Genomic DNA, 19343 nt, shown 5'->3' on the forward strand with positions numbered 1-19343 from the left:
ATTGGTTTCTGTTGTGTGTGTGTGTGTATGTGTGTGTTTCCAAGAGCCCAATTAATATGCACATCTTCTGCCAGTGTCAGTATCCCATTGGCAATTAAGATAACATGACTGAAAGCGAAGACATTGTCTCTGAGGACACAAAAATGCAACACTGTTAAAATTGTTTGTAAAAAAAAAACAACCCCATAACAAACAAACAAAAAACAATGTTACCCGGTGAAGCACTAAAAAAAAAGCACCAACAAAAAATATTACTATCACAGGTGGTTTTTAGGTTACTGAGACTGAGAGAAGAAATATCAAATTAGAAACAATATATTCAAATTAAACGCTGTTCCTGAAGCGGAAACGCTGACATGTTCATTTGTTTACACTCAGACTGTGACCACATTTACAGGACACATGGGGAGATGTTGTGAAAATAAACAAGACTTGGCAACAGATGAAATGAGGACTGGGGGCCTTTTTTTTCTCCAAGAGTAAATCTTAAGGCAAAAGATCTAACTCTTGGCAGTAGATGTTGCATGATGACACTGGCTGGAAATGATGCAATAATCCAAATTCCTCTCTCTCTCTCTCTTACTTCCTCTCCCAATTCCATCAAAACGTGCCTGAGGTCCAGTTTAAAACTTGTAGTGACGTCTTGTGTTTCAGTTTCCTCCGGAACACTCACTCTCTCTTCCATATAGTCCTTTTTTTTTTATGAATGACCTTGAAGAGCTGCACTATGATGACGTTAACATTGGCTCTGTACTCGAAGTCAAACTGCTCTCAGATTTTTTGTTGCAGTTATTTATAATCTCCAGGTTCTCCGGCTTCCTCCCACAGTCCATGCAGATTTGGGAATTAGGCAAATTGTGGCCACTAAATTGACCATTGGTGTGATTGTTTGTTTCTATAACTGTCCAGGGTGTACCCCGCCTATCGCCCTATGCCAGCTGAGATTGGTACAGTGCCCCTGTGACCCTCATGTGGAGGATGAATCGATAGTAGATGATGGATGGATGTAAATATTCATAATATGCCACAGCAGAAGGGCCCAGATTTGTCACCCGGTCAGAAAGAGGGCCTTTCTGCATGACGTTTGCATGTTCTCACTGCGTTTGATAACGGAGTGCGGGTTCCTCCCACTGTCCAAAAAAACATGCACAGGTTAACTGAACGCTCTGAATTGGCCATAGGTGTGAATGTGAGAGTGAATGGTTGTTTGTCTCTGCCTGTGGTGCAGGAGTAGAAGTATTTGCTCTCCAAAGAGGTTTCTATGGGTAAAAAAAAGAGGTTCTGTCAAATAAATGACAAGTCGTCTTCAGGAAGTAACTTTCAGTCACAAGACAAGAGCTGCAATCACTTTTTGACAAGAGTAAAATTGCGTTATTCTGCTTGTGTTTGTTATATTTCAGTAAGTAAAAGGGACAGGATTATGCACGTTATGCAAAGTCTGTGCAAGTTATAACAGCAGCTGTATATGTATTTACATCACACCTTTAAGATGCTAAAAACTCATGTGAATGGAGTAATTAGCTGTATTAAAGAAGCCTGATTGTGACTTGTGAGTTTTTCAAAAAAGTTTAAACTTGCAGGATCTGATTCAGTCTCACAGTTGTCCTTCCTTCTCACCGACCAGACACTGTGCAAGGACAGAGGATCAGGGTGCAGAGAACGGAAAATGTATTCTGTGACCCATCAGAATGATTTACTGTAAATTGTCATGATGAGTCAGCTGCTGGTCAGCTTTCCATATAAATTGCATGTGCAATCATCATGACGATTGGCTATTAAAGCTAGGGTTGGTGATCCTGGAAAAACTGTTCGAGCAGGCTACATTTTGAATACAGAAGTCCAAGCCCCTTTCTTCAGACTTCCCTCCGAAGCTGCGCCTCCAAAGCACAAGAACGCGCAACGAACACGGACTCACGAGCGCTGCGCAGCATCGGTAACTTTCGCTACTTTTTTGGATAATTGATGATGAAAAACAACAACCCAACACTTTGCAGCCCTTTCTGGGCTTTCAGTTGTCGCCACCATTCAAACGCAGCACCGATGTTCACTCTTGGATCGCTCTGCTCTGTTTTCCCAAAAAACACCTTTTGTTTGGGGGCAGGGGGGCAGATGGCAGTTTGACTAATACATCAGGATCCAATTATTTAATTTGGATGGTGTTTTTACAGGCTTGTCTGTTCCACAGCTGACTGACATTTTTCATTTTTGTGACAATGCATTATTCATTGGTTACAATTGGGGTGTGAAGAGGATTTTAAGCAATACAGTAAAACAAAAAAAATGCTCCAGAAAATAATCTCCAACCCAACCGTTAATGATTTTTAAAATGTTACATTTGTGTGTGAGTTTACTGTTTGATGCTAAAGTTAAAGATAAATGCTGAAGCTGGAAAAAAGGTACTAACACACACTGCCTGTCCCATATCCCACTGTCTTTCTGTATGCATACTCTTTGACCTGGACATACTGAATATGTTTATCCTGTGTCAACATTTGTTCTTGAAAATGGTCTGCACACAATTACGTAAATGAGTGAATAAAAGTTGAGATTTCAGTCCAAGTGGACTCATCTCTCAAGTAGCTGGACTCAAATAGGCTTCCCGGGCTGTCAGCATACAGTCCATGTTCCCTCCACTTCTCTCTGCCCTTCTTAACACACACACGCACGCACACGCCACACACACACACACACACACACACACACACACACAAACACAAACACACGCATGAGCAATGCCTCCAGGCAAACTGAGAGGAGCATGTTTTGTTTGGAGTGGCCTTTGTTCTCAGACTGTCACACAGTTAGTGTTTGGTCCTCTGCCTCATCCACTCATTGTCTCTCCACGTACTTTAAACCATCAAAGTTTTAGCTGAATAGCACTCACGGAGAGGCACCAGGCGATTACTCTGTGAGAAGTGTATCAGAGCGGGGAGGGGGGGGGCATCGACTAAGCAGCGTGTTTGTGGCTTGTTGGAGGAGATGCAGGAGAGTTCTTTCCTAATTAAAAACAAAACCTGAGGTGAAGTGTTCCTCGCTGCTATAATACACAGGAGCATGACTCTCCATCGCTGGCTCTTCCATTATTTGTGAAAACAGTATGTGATAGACATTGTTTACTCTTGCGTCTTTCCCTGTTCGCTGTTGTCCTTGAACATGTGATTCCTACCCTCCATCACACTGATGCGGTTTGTGGTGTGTGTGTGTGTGTGTGTGTGTGTTTCTGCAAGATAGAAAAGTCTTATCCATCAGTGTTTGGACGATGATGTAAAACAAACATGACGCACACTTTTGTGAACGAAGAAAACTAACCTGGCCATATTTGGAAAGTCTTGATTTTCCACATCAGGAGATGTTTCCGGTCCTCGCTGATGGACATAGATGAGGATATTTGACAGGCTGAGCGATCCTTGAAAAGACTCTGACATATTAAGAAGACCCTGACGTTGGAGGGGATGAGGCAGAGACACGTGTTGGACTGAATCTTCATTTATATCAATTTCTCTCCCTGTCGTTTAAGCCATTTTCTATTCCTCCGTTTGCTTTCTGCTCATCCGTTCATTTTGTTAACTCGTATGCTTTTTTCCCCTCTCTATATCATTGCCTTGAGGGGCTTTATGTAATTATCATATTAGGCTATAAATTGACTCTGACATGTCATGTGAAATTAAAGGAAACATAATAAATAAATAAAAAAAAAAAACACTGGCTGCACTCCTAACAATGGTACGGCCAGTATATTTATGAAATTAATTTTCATTTGTAGCACTTCGGCACACAGGATACCAAAGCAGGCAGAGCAGTGAGCTGCTGTGCACAAGAACATTATTAAACCTAAACCTTAAAAAGCCTCACTACCCTGCTCAAAAATGCCAGAGAACAAGAAAAACAAGGGTCTATGTATATATATACATATATATATGTATATATGTATATATATACACACATGCTTGCTCTCAAAATATAACAAAGCCTCTGCCCACTACCCACTGCCTGCCCATGTTTCATTATTATTGAACCGTAGACCCAATGCCACTTGCTTGCTCTGGTTTTACTTAATATGGCCCCCAGGTCCCTTTCGCGTGGGGTCAACAAAGTCCTCTGATATGCCCCTGACTCTGAGTGTTCACTTTTAGACCAGGAATGAAAATTTATTGCAGCAGGGTTTTCTTTTATTAAATATCACCAAGGCAATCCTCTGTCCAGCCTAAATCTGTAGCTTTATTTAGAGATTTCCATTTCAGGCCCTTTATGTGACACACTTATTAGTCCACTGGCATTTAGCTCTATTTTAATTACCCTAAATTTTAAGATAAATATGGATGTTCTTTTTTTACACTAAATGACTGAGTGTTTGCCCTGGATTTCTAAAGTGATTGGTGCTTTGAAAAGCTTATCTGTTCACTGAGTGTTTGAGCCTTTGCATAATCTTCTTCTGTCCCATCTCAACATCCTGTCAACGCAAGCTAAATAAAACAATATACGCGTTAATTTAGCTTGTTAAAATCCAACATTTCAGGTGGTATGGATTAGACAAATCAGTCAATCATAGCAGGGGGAAATCAATGCTTTTGCCAAATGAAATGTCATCTTAAAATGACTTATGTTATGTTACTGTGCAAACTCTATAAATGTTTAATGTTCCATTTGTTGTTTGAGGAGATTGACATGACTTTTAAATGCTCAGAGGTTTACAAAAAAATTGGTCTTAACTGTTCTTTACTTTATCTTTATCATATAAAACCATGAACAATCTATTATAATATAAATTACACAGTTGAGCATGTGTAATAAACCCCATAATCCCCCCCCAGTGGTTTGATATAATCCCATACTCTTCAATTCTTTTGCTGGCTTGAATAAAAGGCTTTTGTATCATTATACCACAACCATCTATCTACAGTATTTTACCTCCCCAGAGTCGTTGGGATTACTGTAGTTTTACAATCCAGTAGATATTATGACATAGATTAAAGCAGGTCAGTAATGCTTGGTAATCTCATATCAGGCCCAAAATGTAATGATATTAATGCTTTCCACATCTTCACAGGACATTTTACACTTTGCTCATCAGCTCACACCACAATCTCTATGGGGCTGACTGAGCTCATCATAAGCCCAGAATTTGACCCAGAGGTCACAGGTATGAAATTAATTTTTTCCAAAAGCATTTTTAGGATAACCGATGTCACACTGACTCACCACAGAGCTTGTATGGTCTGATGAAGAAAGGAAACATATGATGTGGAGAAATAATGGGTTCATGACTTTACAGCTCAGTTTTCTCCAGGCACAATTTGAAACTATTTATTTATTTTTTTTAAGTTTTAAAACCTGTTACACATTCTAATTTATTTTAAGATTGTGTAACTATAACCACTGCTGTTGGGATTAATGATAAGAAAACTATATACTCTGCTATTGTGTTTTTAGCAAGTATTAGTTTTGTTGATCGACATTTAATTTACTGTTTGATTGATGGCCTAGTTAGGGTCCTCTTCCAGGCTCCAGCTAACCAGTAAGTCAGGCAGCCCGCATGGCCAAGAGGAGAAGAATTGGGCTTGTAACGGTTGATGGTTGACAGTTCAAAATCCAGGATTGGTCAGTGGTTCAGGTGCACCTGAGCGACGCATCCAATCCCCATTGCTGCTCCCCGAGTGCAGATAAGTGCAGCCCAGTGCTCCTGCACCCAGCGTGTGTGTTGTGTTCTCCACTGTTCTCTACATGTGTAAAAAGAAAGTGTGAAATGCAGAGGTCAAATCAGCTATCACTAATTGATGTGACTGCGAAATTAACTGTTATGAATAATAATATTAATAATAATTGACACGTGTCCTGATGCTGCATTGTCTGTGACCTCTCTAAATTGGTGCACTGTGTCTCCGTGCTTCGCCAGCATATCCCGTCACTCTGACTGACCATGTGGGCCTCAAGCTTCATGTGTTGCCTTGGCAACAATCCAAATAGCCACTCATCTTACATTATTTGAAGCATGCTGGCCTCACATATAGTGGCTTCTTCCTCCTGAAAGTTGTGCTCCTCCTGGTCCTTTTCATGGCCTGACAGTCTCTACTGTAAGTGGATTTTGTGTCTGGGATTATAGAAATGCAGTCTGTGCAGTTTTTTTTTGTTTTTTTTTCTACACAAACAGACCTCTATACCATGTGCTATTTAGGGTCTGTGTAAAAAAAAGTACCACTGAGGTTTCCTTCTGTTTCAGTCTGTTGTTGTTTCTTTCACATGGGGCGAAAAGAAAAAAAACACAGAGTAAAAGGAGAGACTGTAAACACTCTATCAGAATTGGCTGCTTCTTTTTTGGGGGGAAGGGGGTAACAACAACCTCCTGTTGCTTTTGACTTTGGGATTAATTTGATGCTGGTGTTTTTGCTGGATACCCCTTGGACATATATATACATATATATATATATATATATAACCTGAAACACATCATGCACTGGTGACCTGACCGCCTATCCTCATCCTGCAGCCTGTCAGAGCAAACTGATAAGTTGCCTCATGCTTTGTTCTCCCCATCTACACGAATTGATGAATTCCCTGAGACCTCCTGGATGAAGATGTACAGTGTGACGTGACAGCAACCAAGTGATTCTGCGATTTCTCGTCATGGGCCCTGATCTCCTCTTGGGTCATTACTTTCGATTTTCCAGCCTAAATAACAACTGACTCATATTTCTTAAGGACAAACTTTGATTGCTTTTATTATTTCAGTGCTACAAAGCTCATGGTGTAATAGGACGGAAACCCGCGTCTCGTGATGAAATGCATGGAATCAGCACATGACACGTCTTGCATGGCAATACAACGATGGCTGCCGTCGCATATAGGATATATATACTGTAGCTACAAACACTGAATAAACATGAGCTTGTACATTTAAAGCGACTGTTCATGTCTTGTCACTGTGTCGTTTCATCAGCAACCAGTGATTTTCTTCCCTTTATCTTTTTTTTTGAAGGTTTTCTCTCTTATACACATACTGAAAAGAGACTGTCCCTGAATTAAAGTCTGGATAGTCCATTTAACTACTCAACACGCCAGTGAACACCGCATGTGGTTATTGCCTGCAGAATTTGCATTTTATAATCTTCTTGAAAGCATTTTGGAAGTCTTTGTTGAAGTAGGCATATATGATGGGGTTGAGGAGAGAGTTGGAGTAACCCAGCCAGTTAATGACTGCGCCCAGCCAGTCGGGCATATAGCAGCGCTCTGCACAGAAAGGCAGCACCAGCGCGACGATGAAAAAGGGCAGCCAGCAGAAGATGAAAGTTCCCATGATGATCCCAAGTGTTTTCACCGTTTTGCGCTCTCTGGCCAGCGCGATCTTCCTCTTCGCCCCCGAGTTCTTTTCGCTCATGTAATCGTAGCCTTGCGAGGACTGTGGGGTGTTGGGCAGAGGAAGATGCGTCTTTGAGTTCCCGATAACTTCAATGATTTCCAGTGACTCGCCCTCATCACCATGCTTCACTGCGCCGTTTACGCACGGAGAACTCGTCTTTGACTCGTCACTGCGCTTCCAGCCCTTCCCTCCGGCTTCGCCGTTGGTTTTCTTGTGGAAGATAGACGGAGAGATAGCCAAGCACTTGTCTGACACTTTTTTAGTCTCCGTTTTTTTCACCGTCTTTCGAATCCGAAACCGAGCAGCCTTGAATATTCGCCCGTATAGGACCAACATGAGGATGAGGGGAATGTAAAACGCGCCAAATGTGGAGTAGATAGTGTAGCCCGGGTCCTGGCTGATGATGCAGGCGTCGGGGTTCGCCCGGTCTTCGGCGCTTCTCCAGCCTAACATAGGCGGAATAGAGATGGAGAAACCAACTAACCAAGTCACACTAATCAAGAGCGCAGCTCGCCTTGGTGTCCGTTTATTTACATAGTCAATGGGGTCAGTTATGGCCCAGTACCTGTCCAAGGCAATTGCGCACAGATGTAGGATGGATGATGTGCAGCAAAGTACATCCAGAGAAATGAATACATCACAAATCTCTTGTCCCAGAGTCCACTTGTTCAAAACCTGATAGAGAGCCGCCATTGGCAGAACCAGCACCGATACCATGAGGTCTGTCACGGCCAAGGATCCGATCAGATAGTTTGCCACATTCTGGAGAGATCTTTCCAAGGTGATGGCTGCAACGACACACGCATTGCCAAATATTGAGCAGAGGATGAGGGACCCCAAGAGCAGAGAAGTGATAATCTGGTAATTCAGTTCCAGACCAGGCAGAGACCCATACCCCGTCCCATTCTCGCCCCCGTCCCAGTCAAGAACCACGTCCTTCCCGTGAGGGAAACCACTTGTCACGTTGCTGTCGTTGCTGGTAGTTGTTATAAAATCCATAATGCGACTACAACTTTCCCAGAGCAGTGGGGACACGCTGCTGAACAGACGGACAGGACACAGTCAGCCCCTCAAACTGCAGCTGCTGCAGCTGCTGTGCCTTTTACTGGGTTCCATAGGAGTTACCGAGCTCGTGCCGTCGCTCTCAGGACGCATGACGCAGGCGTGTTTGTCAGTGAGTGTGAGGAGTTTTGTGCGCGCGTTGTGGCTCTTGAGTGTTGACAGCCGGGTGCGCTCACTGTTAGTGGGAATCATATGAGCGGCTTGGTGACGAGGTGAATTCATTTATACCAAGAGCTTTGAGTACGTCAGACCGCGAGGAGGTCGCCCTGGAGTTTTATGCCCGTGTTCTGCTTGTTGCTCTGTTTTTCAGCGCAGACAGCCAATAAAGACGCACAGCGCTTCTTTTCTCTCCGTTTTACTTTAAAACGACAGTTGAAGCTGCGTTTTTTTTTTTATTTATTTTTTAAATGTGTGTAAAGGATTTATTACACAAATAAGAGAAGAAAGAACAAGTCTCGTTTGTCCTTCTTATCACTTCAGATTAATTTATCATTTAATCTAAATTATTTTTCAACAGCCATGTGACATAAAACGAACGAACTTAAGAAACAAATACACACGTAGTGGGAAAAGTGTGCGCTATTTAAAGCCGGGATGGAGGAAAGAGATCTGCATGTCCAGATTTTCGAGTGGAAGGAAATTTCAGGACCAGAGACAGCGCCACATCAGCACAGAGAGGGAAGCTGCTGCCATCTGCTGGTCGTAGTGGGCGGTGCATCAAATGGGTCTCACTGATCTTTGCGAGAGGCGAGATGAGAATTAAAGCGTGTGTGCGAGAGAGAAAGAGAGGGGCTGCCGTTTGAATCTTTGGAAAATAATAATTGCGTTTCGCTTCCTTTTTTTGAAAATCTCCGAGGAAACTGAGAATGTAATCAGTGAGTCAGGGAATCGAGTGGAATAAGTGCAGTGCGGTGTACACACGCATCGGGGGCAATGTGTGGTTCAGTGGCTTTCATTTCAAACAAGCTGAGCTGAGGCGCTTGGGATGGAACATCAAACCCTCTGAGCCACAAGCTGAATTAGAAGTGAAAAGGCAATTTACAAAAGGGGAAATTTAAACCAGAGAAGTGAAAAATACTGAGTTCGAAACATACAGATGCACCTTTGAATTAAGATTTAAAAACTTTCACTTTTAAAAACGTTATTTGTGTTTCTGGTTCTGTCATATCAATCACACTTCTTTTTTATTTTATTTTTACTTTTGGTAAAGAATATGTTTTTCTTCAGCCTTATATTCTCTTAGAGACAGCAAAGTCTTTTGGGAATAAAGTGCTACTGAACAGGTTATGATATCATCTTTCATTTAATACTTTTACATTTGTTTCATGTTTGTTTGTTTTCAGACATTTATTAGGTGCAAAACTGCACCTGAGGCCCTCGGCAAACAAAAAAAATGAAAACCAATTAAAGAAAAGGTCTGGGGAATTACAGTATATTGTCCAAACAAAACACACACAAGGCAAAAAAAAAAAAAGACACTGAAGGCAATTTGATTCTGATGTGATTCTGACACACCCACACACACATATGAATGAAAAAAGCTGACACAACAGTGTGGATGTGATAAAAAATAAAAGGTGGCTCTGGCTTTTTCACCTTATTTTTTGTGTGTGCAGTGGTTGCATAGAGATGTGTTTTCTATAGGTCACACAGGACAATAATGAGGCCATGAACAGTGCAGCTATTGTGTTGCAGCTCACCAGAAGGACTTTGTCTTTGTCAACAGTGTGGAATGTCCCGGGGGGGGGCAGGGGCAGGATAGATCAAGCCAGAGGACTGCATGGTTCACCTCCTCTGCGCTGGAACACTCCCTCTAACTCTTAAAAAAAGAGATTGACTCTATACATCTAGAAGGAGTTGGAAGGCAGAAACAAGACTGAAGAAAGAATGACAGGTGAAAGACCAGACTAGGTGGTTGAGGTTGCACCAGATACGCTCTGCTGCTGCTGCCTAAGGGGCTGCAAAAAGCATCATCATGAGCTCCCATGCTGGAGGCTCTGGTGTAAGCATCTCACGTGGAGTGACAGGTCATGAATCTGAGGATCCGCATGAAGAAAACAGCAACGATGAACCTTACACCCCACACTTGATGGCAGTGAGGCCTCAGCTGAGGAGCGCTGATCCAGCCGGAAGAGGAAGATCAAGCAGTGTGGAGCAGCTGGGGAGACTTTCCTTACCCGGGAGGAAAGCTCGCAGAAAGACCTGCACTGAAGACGACAGAGGAAGATGGAGAGAAGGAAACCAAGTAAGTGAAGAGGAGAGAAGAAGTGTTGAACGTGCAGAAGGAAGGGTCAGAGGGAAGCAAAGGCAGTGGAAGACTGAAAGAACACATGGAGCTGGAGCCCAGGAAAGATGTCATTCTGACATGCAGTTAAATTGTGCTTTAGAAGTTGAAGAAGGATCAAACAACTTACAGGGAGGACAAACATGTCCCAGATTTATCTGTATCGGCTGCTCCCAGACCAACACCGTCAGTTTGATTGCCCAGTCCCCTTGGCCCACAGTGAAGCCCATGTCTTCTTCTCCCCCTCAACTTTCCATCCCATCCAGCTCCACACCACTGCAAGCTCAGAGGCTTTCCCTCAGGACGGCTGCAGAAGGCCTGCACCACCACCCACCCAGTTCATCCAGAGAGCCTGAGCCGTTCTGGTTGCAGGTGAGAGATGGAACAGCGACTGCACGATCATCGCAAAGTCACCATAGCTCAGAGTTGGGAGAAGAGGAGGAGGAGGAGGACAATGACGAAGTAGAGGGTGAGGACGTGGAAGATGGCAAGGAGGAAGGCCGCGGTGTGATGGAGGTGACGAGCCAAACCACGACGGTGGCAGTGGTGCCACACTGCCTTCCTTTTGGGGAGCGAAGGATGTGTAAAAGAGAGAAGAACAGGATTAAGTGTTTGAGGAGGAGGCAAAGGAGAAGAGAGAGGTGGAGACATGAGAGCCGACAGGTGAATGACACAATCAATGACAAATTATGACAGTTTTGCAGATGAAGAACCACAGAATTATGGTAATATAAGTCTTTGGGGAGTACGAGAACACAGCAACTGTGATATTTGAAGTCTATTTTAAGTTTAATTTTAGATGAAAAAATACTAATGTGGACAGGAAAGTCAAAGGCACCTATCTGTGGTACATCACAACTTTTCAGTGCACTTTTTATAGCTGCACATATCAGCACCATGCTCAGCTCAATAGCCATTGTCCATGCGGTTTAAAGTGGGGTTACATCTGAATTAGCTGCATGATGAGGCTTGGGCAGAGAGCCTTTCAAAACCAAGCAGACAAAGAAGCAGATCCTGTTTTGATTGGGTCCTGCAGCTCTGCAGTCAGGTGGTTGGTGGGTTGGAATTATTCCAACTGGTGTATTAGAGAAAGCTGAATATATTTAATTGCTTTGAAAACTGAGTGTATCCATTTTCCATGACCGTGTCCTCCATGCTGATTATGCATAAACAGACAGTGGTATTGATCTTCTCACCTAACTCTCAGGCAAAACTTGAATAATTGTACTTTTCTAATCAGGCATTTCTCTAAACGTTAATTTATTCAAGGGAATTGAATGAGCTTGCCTGCTCATGTATCATTATCAAGGCTTATTGAACTAGCGGCGTCTGTTCTCAGCTGTGTCTAACTTTGCACTTCCACAATTACATTAATTTCCACTTGGGATCATCTCAGTACAAGCACAGCATTTGTGCCATTAGCCACTGAGCAACACTATGGCACTTGTGAAGGCTAATGGCAGGAGAGCAGTAGTTTTTCCTCATTCACTTGTTTGTGCCTTTTATGTATTTGAATCCTCTTCTGGTCATAATGTCGTTAAAGCTGTAGTGTTCGTGAAAGCTTTAGGTTCTCACTGGAGCCACAAACCACCCGGAAACAAGGTCACACTCAAACATTCAGTTTATTTTCCTGAACCATGGGTTACAGTAAATCAGTTGACGAATGCTATGGTTCTCAAGGAGAAGAAATATATTCGAAATACTGCTCAATTAAATAATGAATTCAACATAAAGTCATATGAACCCTTTAACACCTAAAAATGTCCTGCTTATTTTAACCATAAAAGTGTCAGAAAAATGTCTTCCGAATAAATGATTTTTGACCATTTCTCCAGAATAACTTTGAATATTTACAATTTACTGCATGTTAAAATAATGTATGAACAATTTATCAGTCAGTCAGTCATCATCTAACCGCTTTATCCTCCACCAGAGGGTCGCGGGGGGTGCTGTGCCAATCTCAGCTACATCGGGCGATAGGCGGGGTACACCCTGGACAGTTCGCCAGTCCATCGCAGGGTCACACATGAACAATTTATAATAAAGGGAAACAAAAAAGTGGAAATTGATTTTAGAGAAAAAGTACAATGCAGTTGTACAAGAATAACAGATTTTTTGTGTTGAATTTGACTTTTGAACAGTGTAAAACAAATGTACAATACAATGTTTTGAGTCTTTGTCTCAATGTGCAAAAACAGGCCATTTATCCAACTCTCTCCTCTCTGGCGACAAGGACGCTGATTTGTTGGTTTCCTGCTAAAGCACGAGTGACAATACCGTAATAACCACAATGTTGGCTTTCATGTGCAACTGCCCAGCTTTCAGAAACCATCGTGTAATTACGGTAATGCAAAGTGCGCTTGTGCAAACGTGTCATCGGCAATACCCTCGGTGTTATAAATACCTAACAAATAACTTGTAATAACCTACAAATAAGAGTATGAATTATGGTTAGCTGAACAACTTAAACATAAAACAATCAAACAAATGATAAAGGTTATTTGTTTTAAACATCAAAAAGTCAGGCAAACGTTTGGAGACAAAAGGAGGAAGTGGAGGTTGAGGCCTCTATTTATGAGGAGGTACAGTGCAGTGGGACATCCTCCTATCTACTTCCTGGATACCTGGATGTTGAAGATCAATTCAATTCAAACCATTGTTAAATTTCACACAGTGCTGATGAAGCCTATCAGCTTCACATGACCCTCTCCGTGTTTCTGTTTTGTTTTCTGTCACCTGGTGACATTCCCACACTGTACACAGAGTGATACTTTTCACATCATGACAATCAGAGAGAAGGCAGAAGTGGGACAGCGATGGCAGGGATGTCCCTCCCTCCCTGCCACCTTCTAATCCTCCAAGAGTCTAAACCACTTGTCTTCCTCCCGACAGCATCACTGCCGCTCCCCGCAGAAGCTCAGTTCATGTCTGCTTCGATTTCCAGCAGCTTCTTTTAGATGTTTCTATCATGTTGGCTGAGAAACTATCAGAAAGATAGTGCGTTTGATGGAAGTTACACATGGGAGCTTTAATTTATGAATGATGTATATCACAAATGTGTTTTTTTGTCCTGAACAGTACCACTTTTATATAACTTGCTTTAAGGAGAATGTCTTGGTACTGTTTGCACTGATTATGCAGTGGGCCAAAGATCAGAGCAGGTGTTTTTGTCATTTCCCACAGGGCTCAGTCTCATCCTGTGTGTTAGAGAGGCAATTAGCGCTGGATTGTTTGGAAACTTGTTCCAGCTGATATAATTACTGTTAAACAGAAGCTTTAAATATGGCTCGAGTTGCACTTCTAGTGGTGGAAGACTTACAGTTCATACACAAAGGTTATGGAAATGGTTTCTGTCATGTTTCTGTCACTGCCTAAACAAAGACAGTGACTGGTTCTTTATCAGTTTATACTTCTCAGTGTGCAGGTATCGTTTGATGCGTCTGTTTTATTTCTATTTCTAATGTAACCAAAACAAAGCTGCTATGTAACAGTGTACGTTTCCAGGGGAGAGCCTCAGTGCCTGTGATTACTTGGGAGCTGTGTGATCTGTGTTTTCTCCTGTGTTGATGACACACCTTGGGAGGCAGAGCTGGTGTGACAGGGAAGTCCCTGGAGCTCCCCCTGGGTGAGAAAGTGGTAATTACACCCCCGATCTTTTTCAAATCTGGAGCTTCAGACTCCATTCCCCAGCGGTCTGCTGACACAGTCCTAGGATGACTTGGGATACGGTTCTCAAAATGAGTTTTGGTGCATCCTCTCATGTGAGTTATATTTGGCATTTGAAAACAGGAAGCTGCAAGTGAGGGATTTGAGAGGAGAGGGATTTGAGCAGTGGGCAGGTGGCAGGCTGCATTGTGCTTTATGAAATAAAATGACAAGATTAAAATAACAGAAGAACTAACCCTCTGCAGTGGAAACACAATGCATGTTCTTCTTACTTGAGCTGTGTTTGTGTGACCCATACTGTGGCACATGGAAAACTACACTCATCTAATCAGGTTTATTAAAAAGAAAAGTATTAAAGGAACCTCAAGAAGGTGACGAGAGAAGTCAGTTTCACATGGATTAACAACCAGCTAACATTTTGTAGTAGTAATATTGTATTTGCTTATACAAACCTCACATGATCCCTGGATTGTTCTTCTTCATTCAACGCAGAGAAATATGCTCTAGTTTTTATAGTTTCTATCAGAGCAGTTCACTGAATATAGAAATGACCGTAAAGTGTGGATGTAATGTTTTTAAATGATCTTATTGCATCCGAGGCACAAGTGGAGGATTAACATACTCAAAGTTGTTTGTCTTTGAATGTAACCCGTCACACCCGTTCTTACTGCTTTGCATTCTGTTGGCGGAGCCCACATTTTTAATATGGGACGATTACGTTTGAGAAAGTCAAATGATGATGATTGTAATGGATTGTGAAGTCCTTCCTCTTGATTGTACAGGTTTATTTTTAGCTATAGAATCCACTAGAGAGACTTTTCATGGGCGTTTCTTGCCATTTTCTGCCATAGTCTAACTGTTCATGTATGCAGCCATGTAGCTATTGAGTTTTTGACTTGCCTCCTTCAGACGTCAAATGCAGCACACCGCGTTTGCAGAGCTAGTGGTGTGGAGCTGATTGTGTGAACAATGGTACGAGTGCAGCAGATATTCATTTGCATTTAAAAGTTTTACTATACAACTTGCCTCCCTGCACACATAGAGTTCAACAGAAAACCCAACCACCAGCAGCAGCAGCAGCAGCAGCAGCAGCAGTGAGGACGATGAGGACGTGAGCACCAGGGACAAAGAAGGTTACATCTGTGCTGTGTGTTTGGACGTGTACTTCAGCCCTTACATGTGCCACCCGTGCAGCCACATCTTCTGTGAACCCTGTCTGCGGACGCTGGCTAAGAGCAGCCCCGCCAACACCCCCTGCCCCCTCTGCAGAACAATCATCACGCACGTCTTCTTCCAGAAGGGTGAGCTAAAGGGCAAAAACAAGGTATTAAGTATTAAGATGGGATAGTAGACAGTTCAAAATGGGTATAAATCAACATGCTTATACATTAACGTTCACATTCATGGATATAATGATCATAAAGGCTAATTATGTGTATATTTCTGGCTATAGTCCTGTGTGTTTGTTTTCAGGGGGCTCAGCTGCAAATATCCCATAGGGAGCAGAGTAGACCTTTAGTTAAGCTCTGACCAGATGAGTCATAAATGACAGAGAAGACAACCTGAACATTTGTATTCACTGCTTTTATGCCTTGATAGAAATAGCAAATACAAGTGTGATGTGTAACGTGAAAATTACAACCCAAGTGTTGTCTGCGCATAACAATGTTACACAAGCAGTGAAACGACAAGGCTTTGCACCTATGCTGTATCACAGGCATGCATATTTTATGCAATCTCATGATCACTGCACACTGATTACATGGTTTGATTTGGAGGAACCCATGAATTAGTAATGAAGTGATGTGATTCACGTTGACCTACTTCTCAAAGAATGTAGACGAGAAAGTGAGCGGCCGCGATGGCCATAAAAAGACAGAGTGGCCGTGGTTATGAGCACTGCAGACTATAAGGACTCTTGTTGGTGATTAGGTGACAAGCGTTGAAGATTAGATTCTTGTTTTGATTACCAAAGCCAAGGTCACACGGAAAGAGGAGAAAATGAGGGAGTCTTTTGTTGCTTCATCTGCTGTGGGGTTTTTTTTTTCTCTTTCGAGAGTTGTGACTCTAATGTTCCCCCTTGGCTCTTACGTGTGTCTCTTTGTCTTTCTTTACAGAGCTAAACCAAACCACGAGAACATTTTTCCCGAAGGAATACCTTTCTCGGAAACAGATTTTTCAGAAAGCAAGTTGTGCAAAGTGGCCTCTCCCAAGCTGCAGAAAGCTCTTCCGTATCTTTGGAGGCAAGTGTTTGATTCCACGTACATCAAAATTGATTGAAATATTTAGTCCTGATTCCCTAAATGGTTCCCACCTTAGAACATAGAACATCAGTTAATTTATTTTTTTAATGGCAATAATGTGCCGTAATATCCTGCCATTTCCAATTCAATGTGGATTTAATCAAAGATAAAACTAATGTGGTAAACATATTGTAATCATTTTTTATGGAAATACCATCAGCTTGGTAAGAACGATAAATTATCAATTTTGATTCAGAAACATTTCCATCTGAGGGTATTTCACCGATGATATAGTAATTCTCATTATAAAGTTATTTTCTGAATATTACTTTGGAAAGAAGATGGTTTTACTGGAAAAAAAAATCACCTCCTTAAGTTTTACCATACTGTGGAACTATTTTACAGCAAACTTTTTTGATTTTTCTTTGAATAAAAAAAAGCCATAACATACAAAATGCTGCATTTGTCTCACACACACACACACACACACACACACCAGGCTTCCAGAGGCAGAACAGTCCCATTGCCAGACGCCAGTTCCCCCACGGAGGCAGCTTCCATCAGGATGCCATGGACTTTGAAGACGACTCTCAAGGCTGGCGCTTTGACATGGACATGGTCATCATCTACATCTACTCAGTCAACTGGGTTATCGGCTTCTTCATATTCTGCTTCCTCTGCTACCTCTTCTTCCCTTCTTTTTGATCATTAAAATCATTAAAATGGGGGATTGGTGTAGTGGGATGTTTGGGAATCTATTGTTCACATGACGTGTGGATGTCCCGTGTCTGTACAGTGTACGGATGGAATCAATATACAGTAGCAACTCTTAAGCTGTGGTGTTTTACTTTCACTATATTCACATTTGCATTACAACATATCATAAAGTGTAGGCGCACATCCCAGTGGAAAATGACAACAGCAATTTTCCAAAGTAAAAATCTGGATGGGAAATTTTACTTTTCCAAGAACATTATCCAATTTCATGTTGTTGCAAACCGCTCACACAACATTATATTTAATAATACAGAATAATATACAGTATAGATCTGAAAATACAGTCAAGAGTGTAACTTTTAAAATCAGTTTTTTAAAGTTGTAATTGTATTTTGTCATTGAGAAACAAACATGATTATTGAAAGGTTGTAGTGCTATTTTTTTGCACCAAATCCATGAAAGAAACACTGTAGTTATCATGAATATCCAGTTTATCTTTAATTTATTACCATATACACAACAGGCACTTAAATCACTAATGTTGGTTTTCATTCATTGATTTTCTACTGCTTTATCTGATTTTTCATCCTTATCTTTTTCTTTCACTTACTCTCCGAGCACACTTTTGAGAGAGTTTTAGAGCGATCCGATGACTTCATCCATGCTGCAGGCCTCCACCCAGACAGACACCGCCCTCACCTCAACCATGATAGTGGCCAAAAGTATGTTTTCAGGAATAAAGCACAGCCACAACCATCTCTGTTCTTTTCATCTTCTCATTAAGGCTAGTCAGTCCACGTTGAAAGTCATTGCGCCACCTACTGACAACAGGTAGTACTCTTGGGCCATAGCAGTCGCTCGACACTCCGTCATGCATGAGGGGTGTCAGGGTCTGTTCAGTGCTGCTGGCAGCCCTAGTTTGTATTTAAATCCCCTCTTGCATTTATGTCCTTCAGTATTTTGTATAAAGCATGTCACAGTGTGTGATTTAGAACCACATGAGTTAGGTGAAGTAGTCTGGAAGTAGTCCCCGTGGTTGAGACAATCATGTGTTGGATTAAAGCAATTTAATTTTAAAGTTACACAATGTAGGAGTGGCTCTCAGGTTGGTACCACAGTTGGTAAGCAGCATTGTTTGTTATAAATGTCAGAAAATATATGTTAACCCTAACCCCAACCAACAATACCTTCAGATGTCAGGAACAGTAGTCAATGTTATAGCATTTTACAGAAATATGATGACTTTGTTTTATTTTTCAAAATATTAGAAATGAAAACTAACCCCCCCAAAAAACACAGAAGAACCATAGTCTTTAGTTTACATGGCTTGCACCCCCCACCCCCCTCCCCACATTATAGAATATATTGCTCATTGCTTGAATCACTTGATTTATGTACAGGAGGATGAGATGTTTTCAAAATAACAGCCTGACACTAAGCAGATTGCAATACACTTAAAATAGATGATAGGCAAATTACTTACACTTAAAAGTCCAACAGTAACAGGACAAGGACAGGACAAGGTCAAAGTTTCCCTTCGCTAGTGGAACAAAAGCAAAAGTGAAAGCCAGACCAATATTCTTCCTTGTGCAGCCTCTTATTCTATCACTCTCCTAAAGCCTCTGTGGTATTTGTGTTGCCTCTGCCATACAGTAACATCCATTCAATAAATACTGTACCTTTGTTGCTGCATTTGCTTCCTCGTTTGAGCGAGGGGAGAGGTGGAGTTGGTGGGTGTTTGGGGGGTGTGACGGATGCCATAAAGTAGAATGAGTTAGTTCTTTTTGTGGCACAGACCCAAAACCAGAAGTTACATGTGGCGACTCTACTTGCCTCGGCACGGCATGGTTATTTTGCTTTTCCATTAGCGATAGTACCTGGTACTTTTTTTTTTAGTACCGGCACTGGCGAAGGTTGAAATCCTACAACGTGTCACTTTTAGTTTATTCTATGGAAAGAACAGGATAAGGACTGGCTTTCTCAGTATGGGAGTGGCATTGACAATGAAATCAAATCT

General features: G+C 41.9%; 2 protein-coding genes across 2 annotated transcripts; one reads left to right on the forward strand and one right to left on the reverse strand.

Moving 5' to 3' along the window:
* Positions 1 to 6691: 6691 nt before the first annotated feature.
* LOC122769837 (5-hydroxytryptamine receptor 1A-alpha-like) lies at positions 6692 to 8591 on the reverse strand. The gene has a single exon (XM_044026709.1). It carries the CDS (start codon positions 8351 to 8353, stop codon positions 7073 to 7075), a length of 1281 nt encoding a protein of 426 aa, XP_043882644.1. The 5' UTR covers positions 8354 to 8591; the 3' UTR covers positions 6692 to 7072.
* Positions 8592 to 10391: 1800 nt separating this feature from the next.
* LOC122769037 (E3 ubiquitin-protein ligase RNF180-like) lies at positions 10392 to 17442 on the forward strand. Its single transcript, XM_044025298.1, has 4 exons — positions 10392 to 11363; positions 15409 to 15667; positions 16484 to 16609; positions 17109 to 17442. Exons 1-4 carry the CDS (start codon positions 10392 to 10394, stop codon positions 17312 to 17314), a joined length of 1563 nt encoding a protein of 520 aa, XP_043881233.1. The 3' UTR covers positions 17315 to 17442.
* The last annotated feature ends 1901 nt before the right edge of the window (positions 17443 to 19343 follow it).

Source organism: Solea senegalensis, linkage group LG5 (genome assembly GCF_019176455.1).
Source record: "Solea senegalensis isolate Sse05_10M linkage group LG5, IFAPA_SoseM_1, whole genome shotgun sequence".
NCBI lineage: Eukaryota > Metazoa > Chordata > Actinopteri > Pleuronectiformes > Soleidae > Solea > Solea senegalensis.

What these genes read in the sequence shown, in the direction of transcription:
- LOC122769037 (XM_044025298.1), top strand. Translation starts at nt 10,392, where the DNA reads ATGAGCTCCCATGCTGGAGGCTCTGGTGTAAGCATCTCACGTGGAGTG. An exon ending in GGAGACATGAGAGCCGACAG is followed by an intron (nt 11,364 to 15,408) that starts GTGAATGACACA and finishes CTGCACACATAG; the next exon opens with AGTTCAACAGAAAACCCAAC. An exon ending in GCTCTTCCGTATCTTTGGAG is followed by an intron (nt 16,610 to 17,108) that starts GCAAGTGTTTGA and finishes CACACACACCAG; the next exon opens with GCTTCCAGAGGCAGAACAGT.
- LOC122769837 (XM_044026709.1), bottom strand. Translation starts at nt 8,353, where the DNA reads ATGGATTTTATAACAACTACCAGCAACGACAGCAACGTGACAAGTGGT.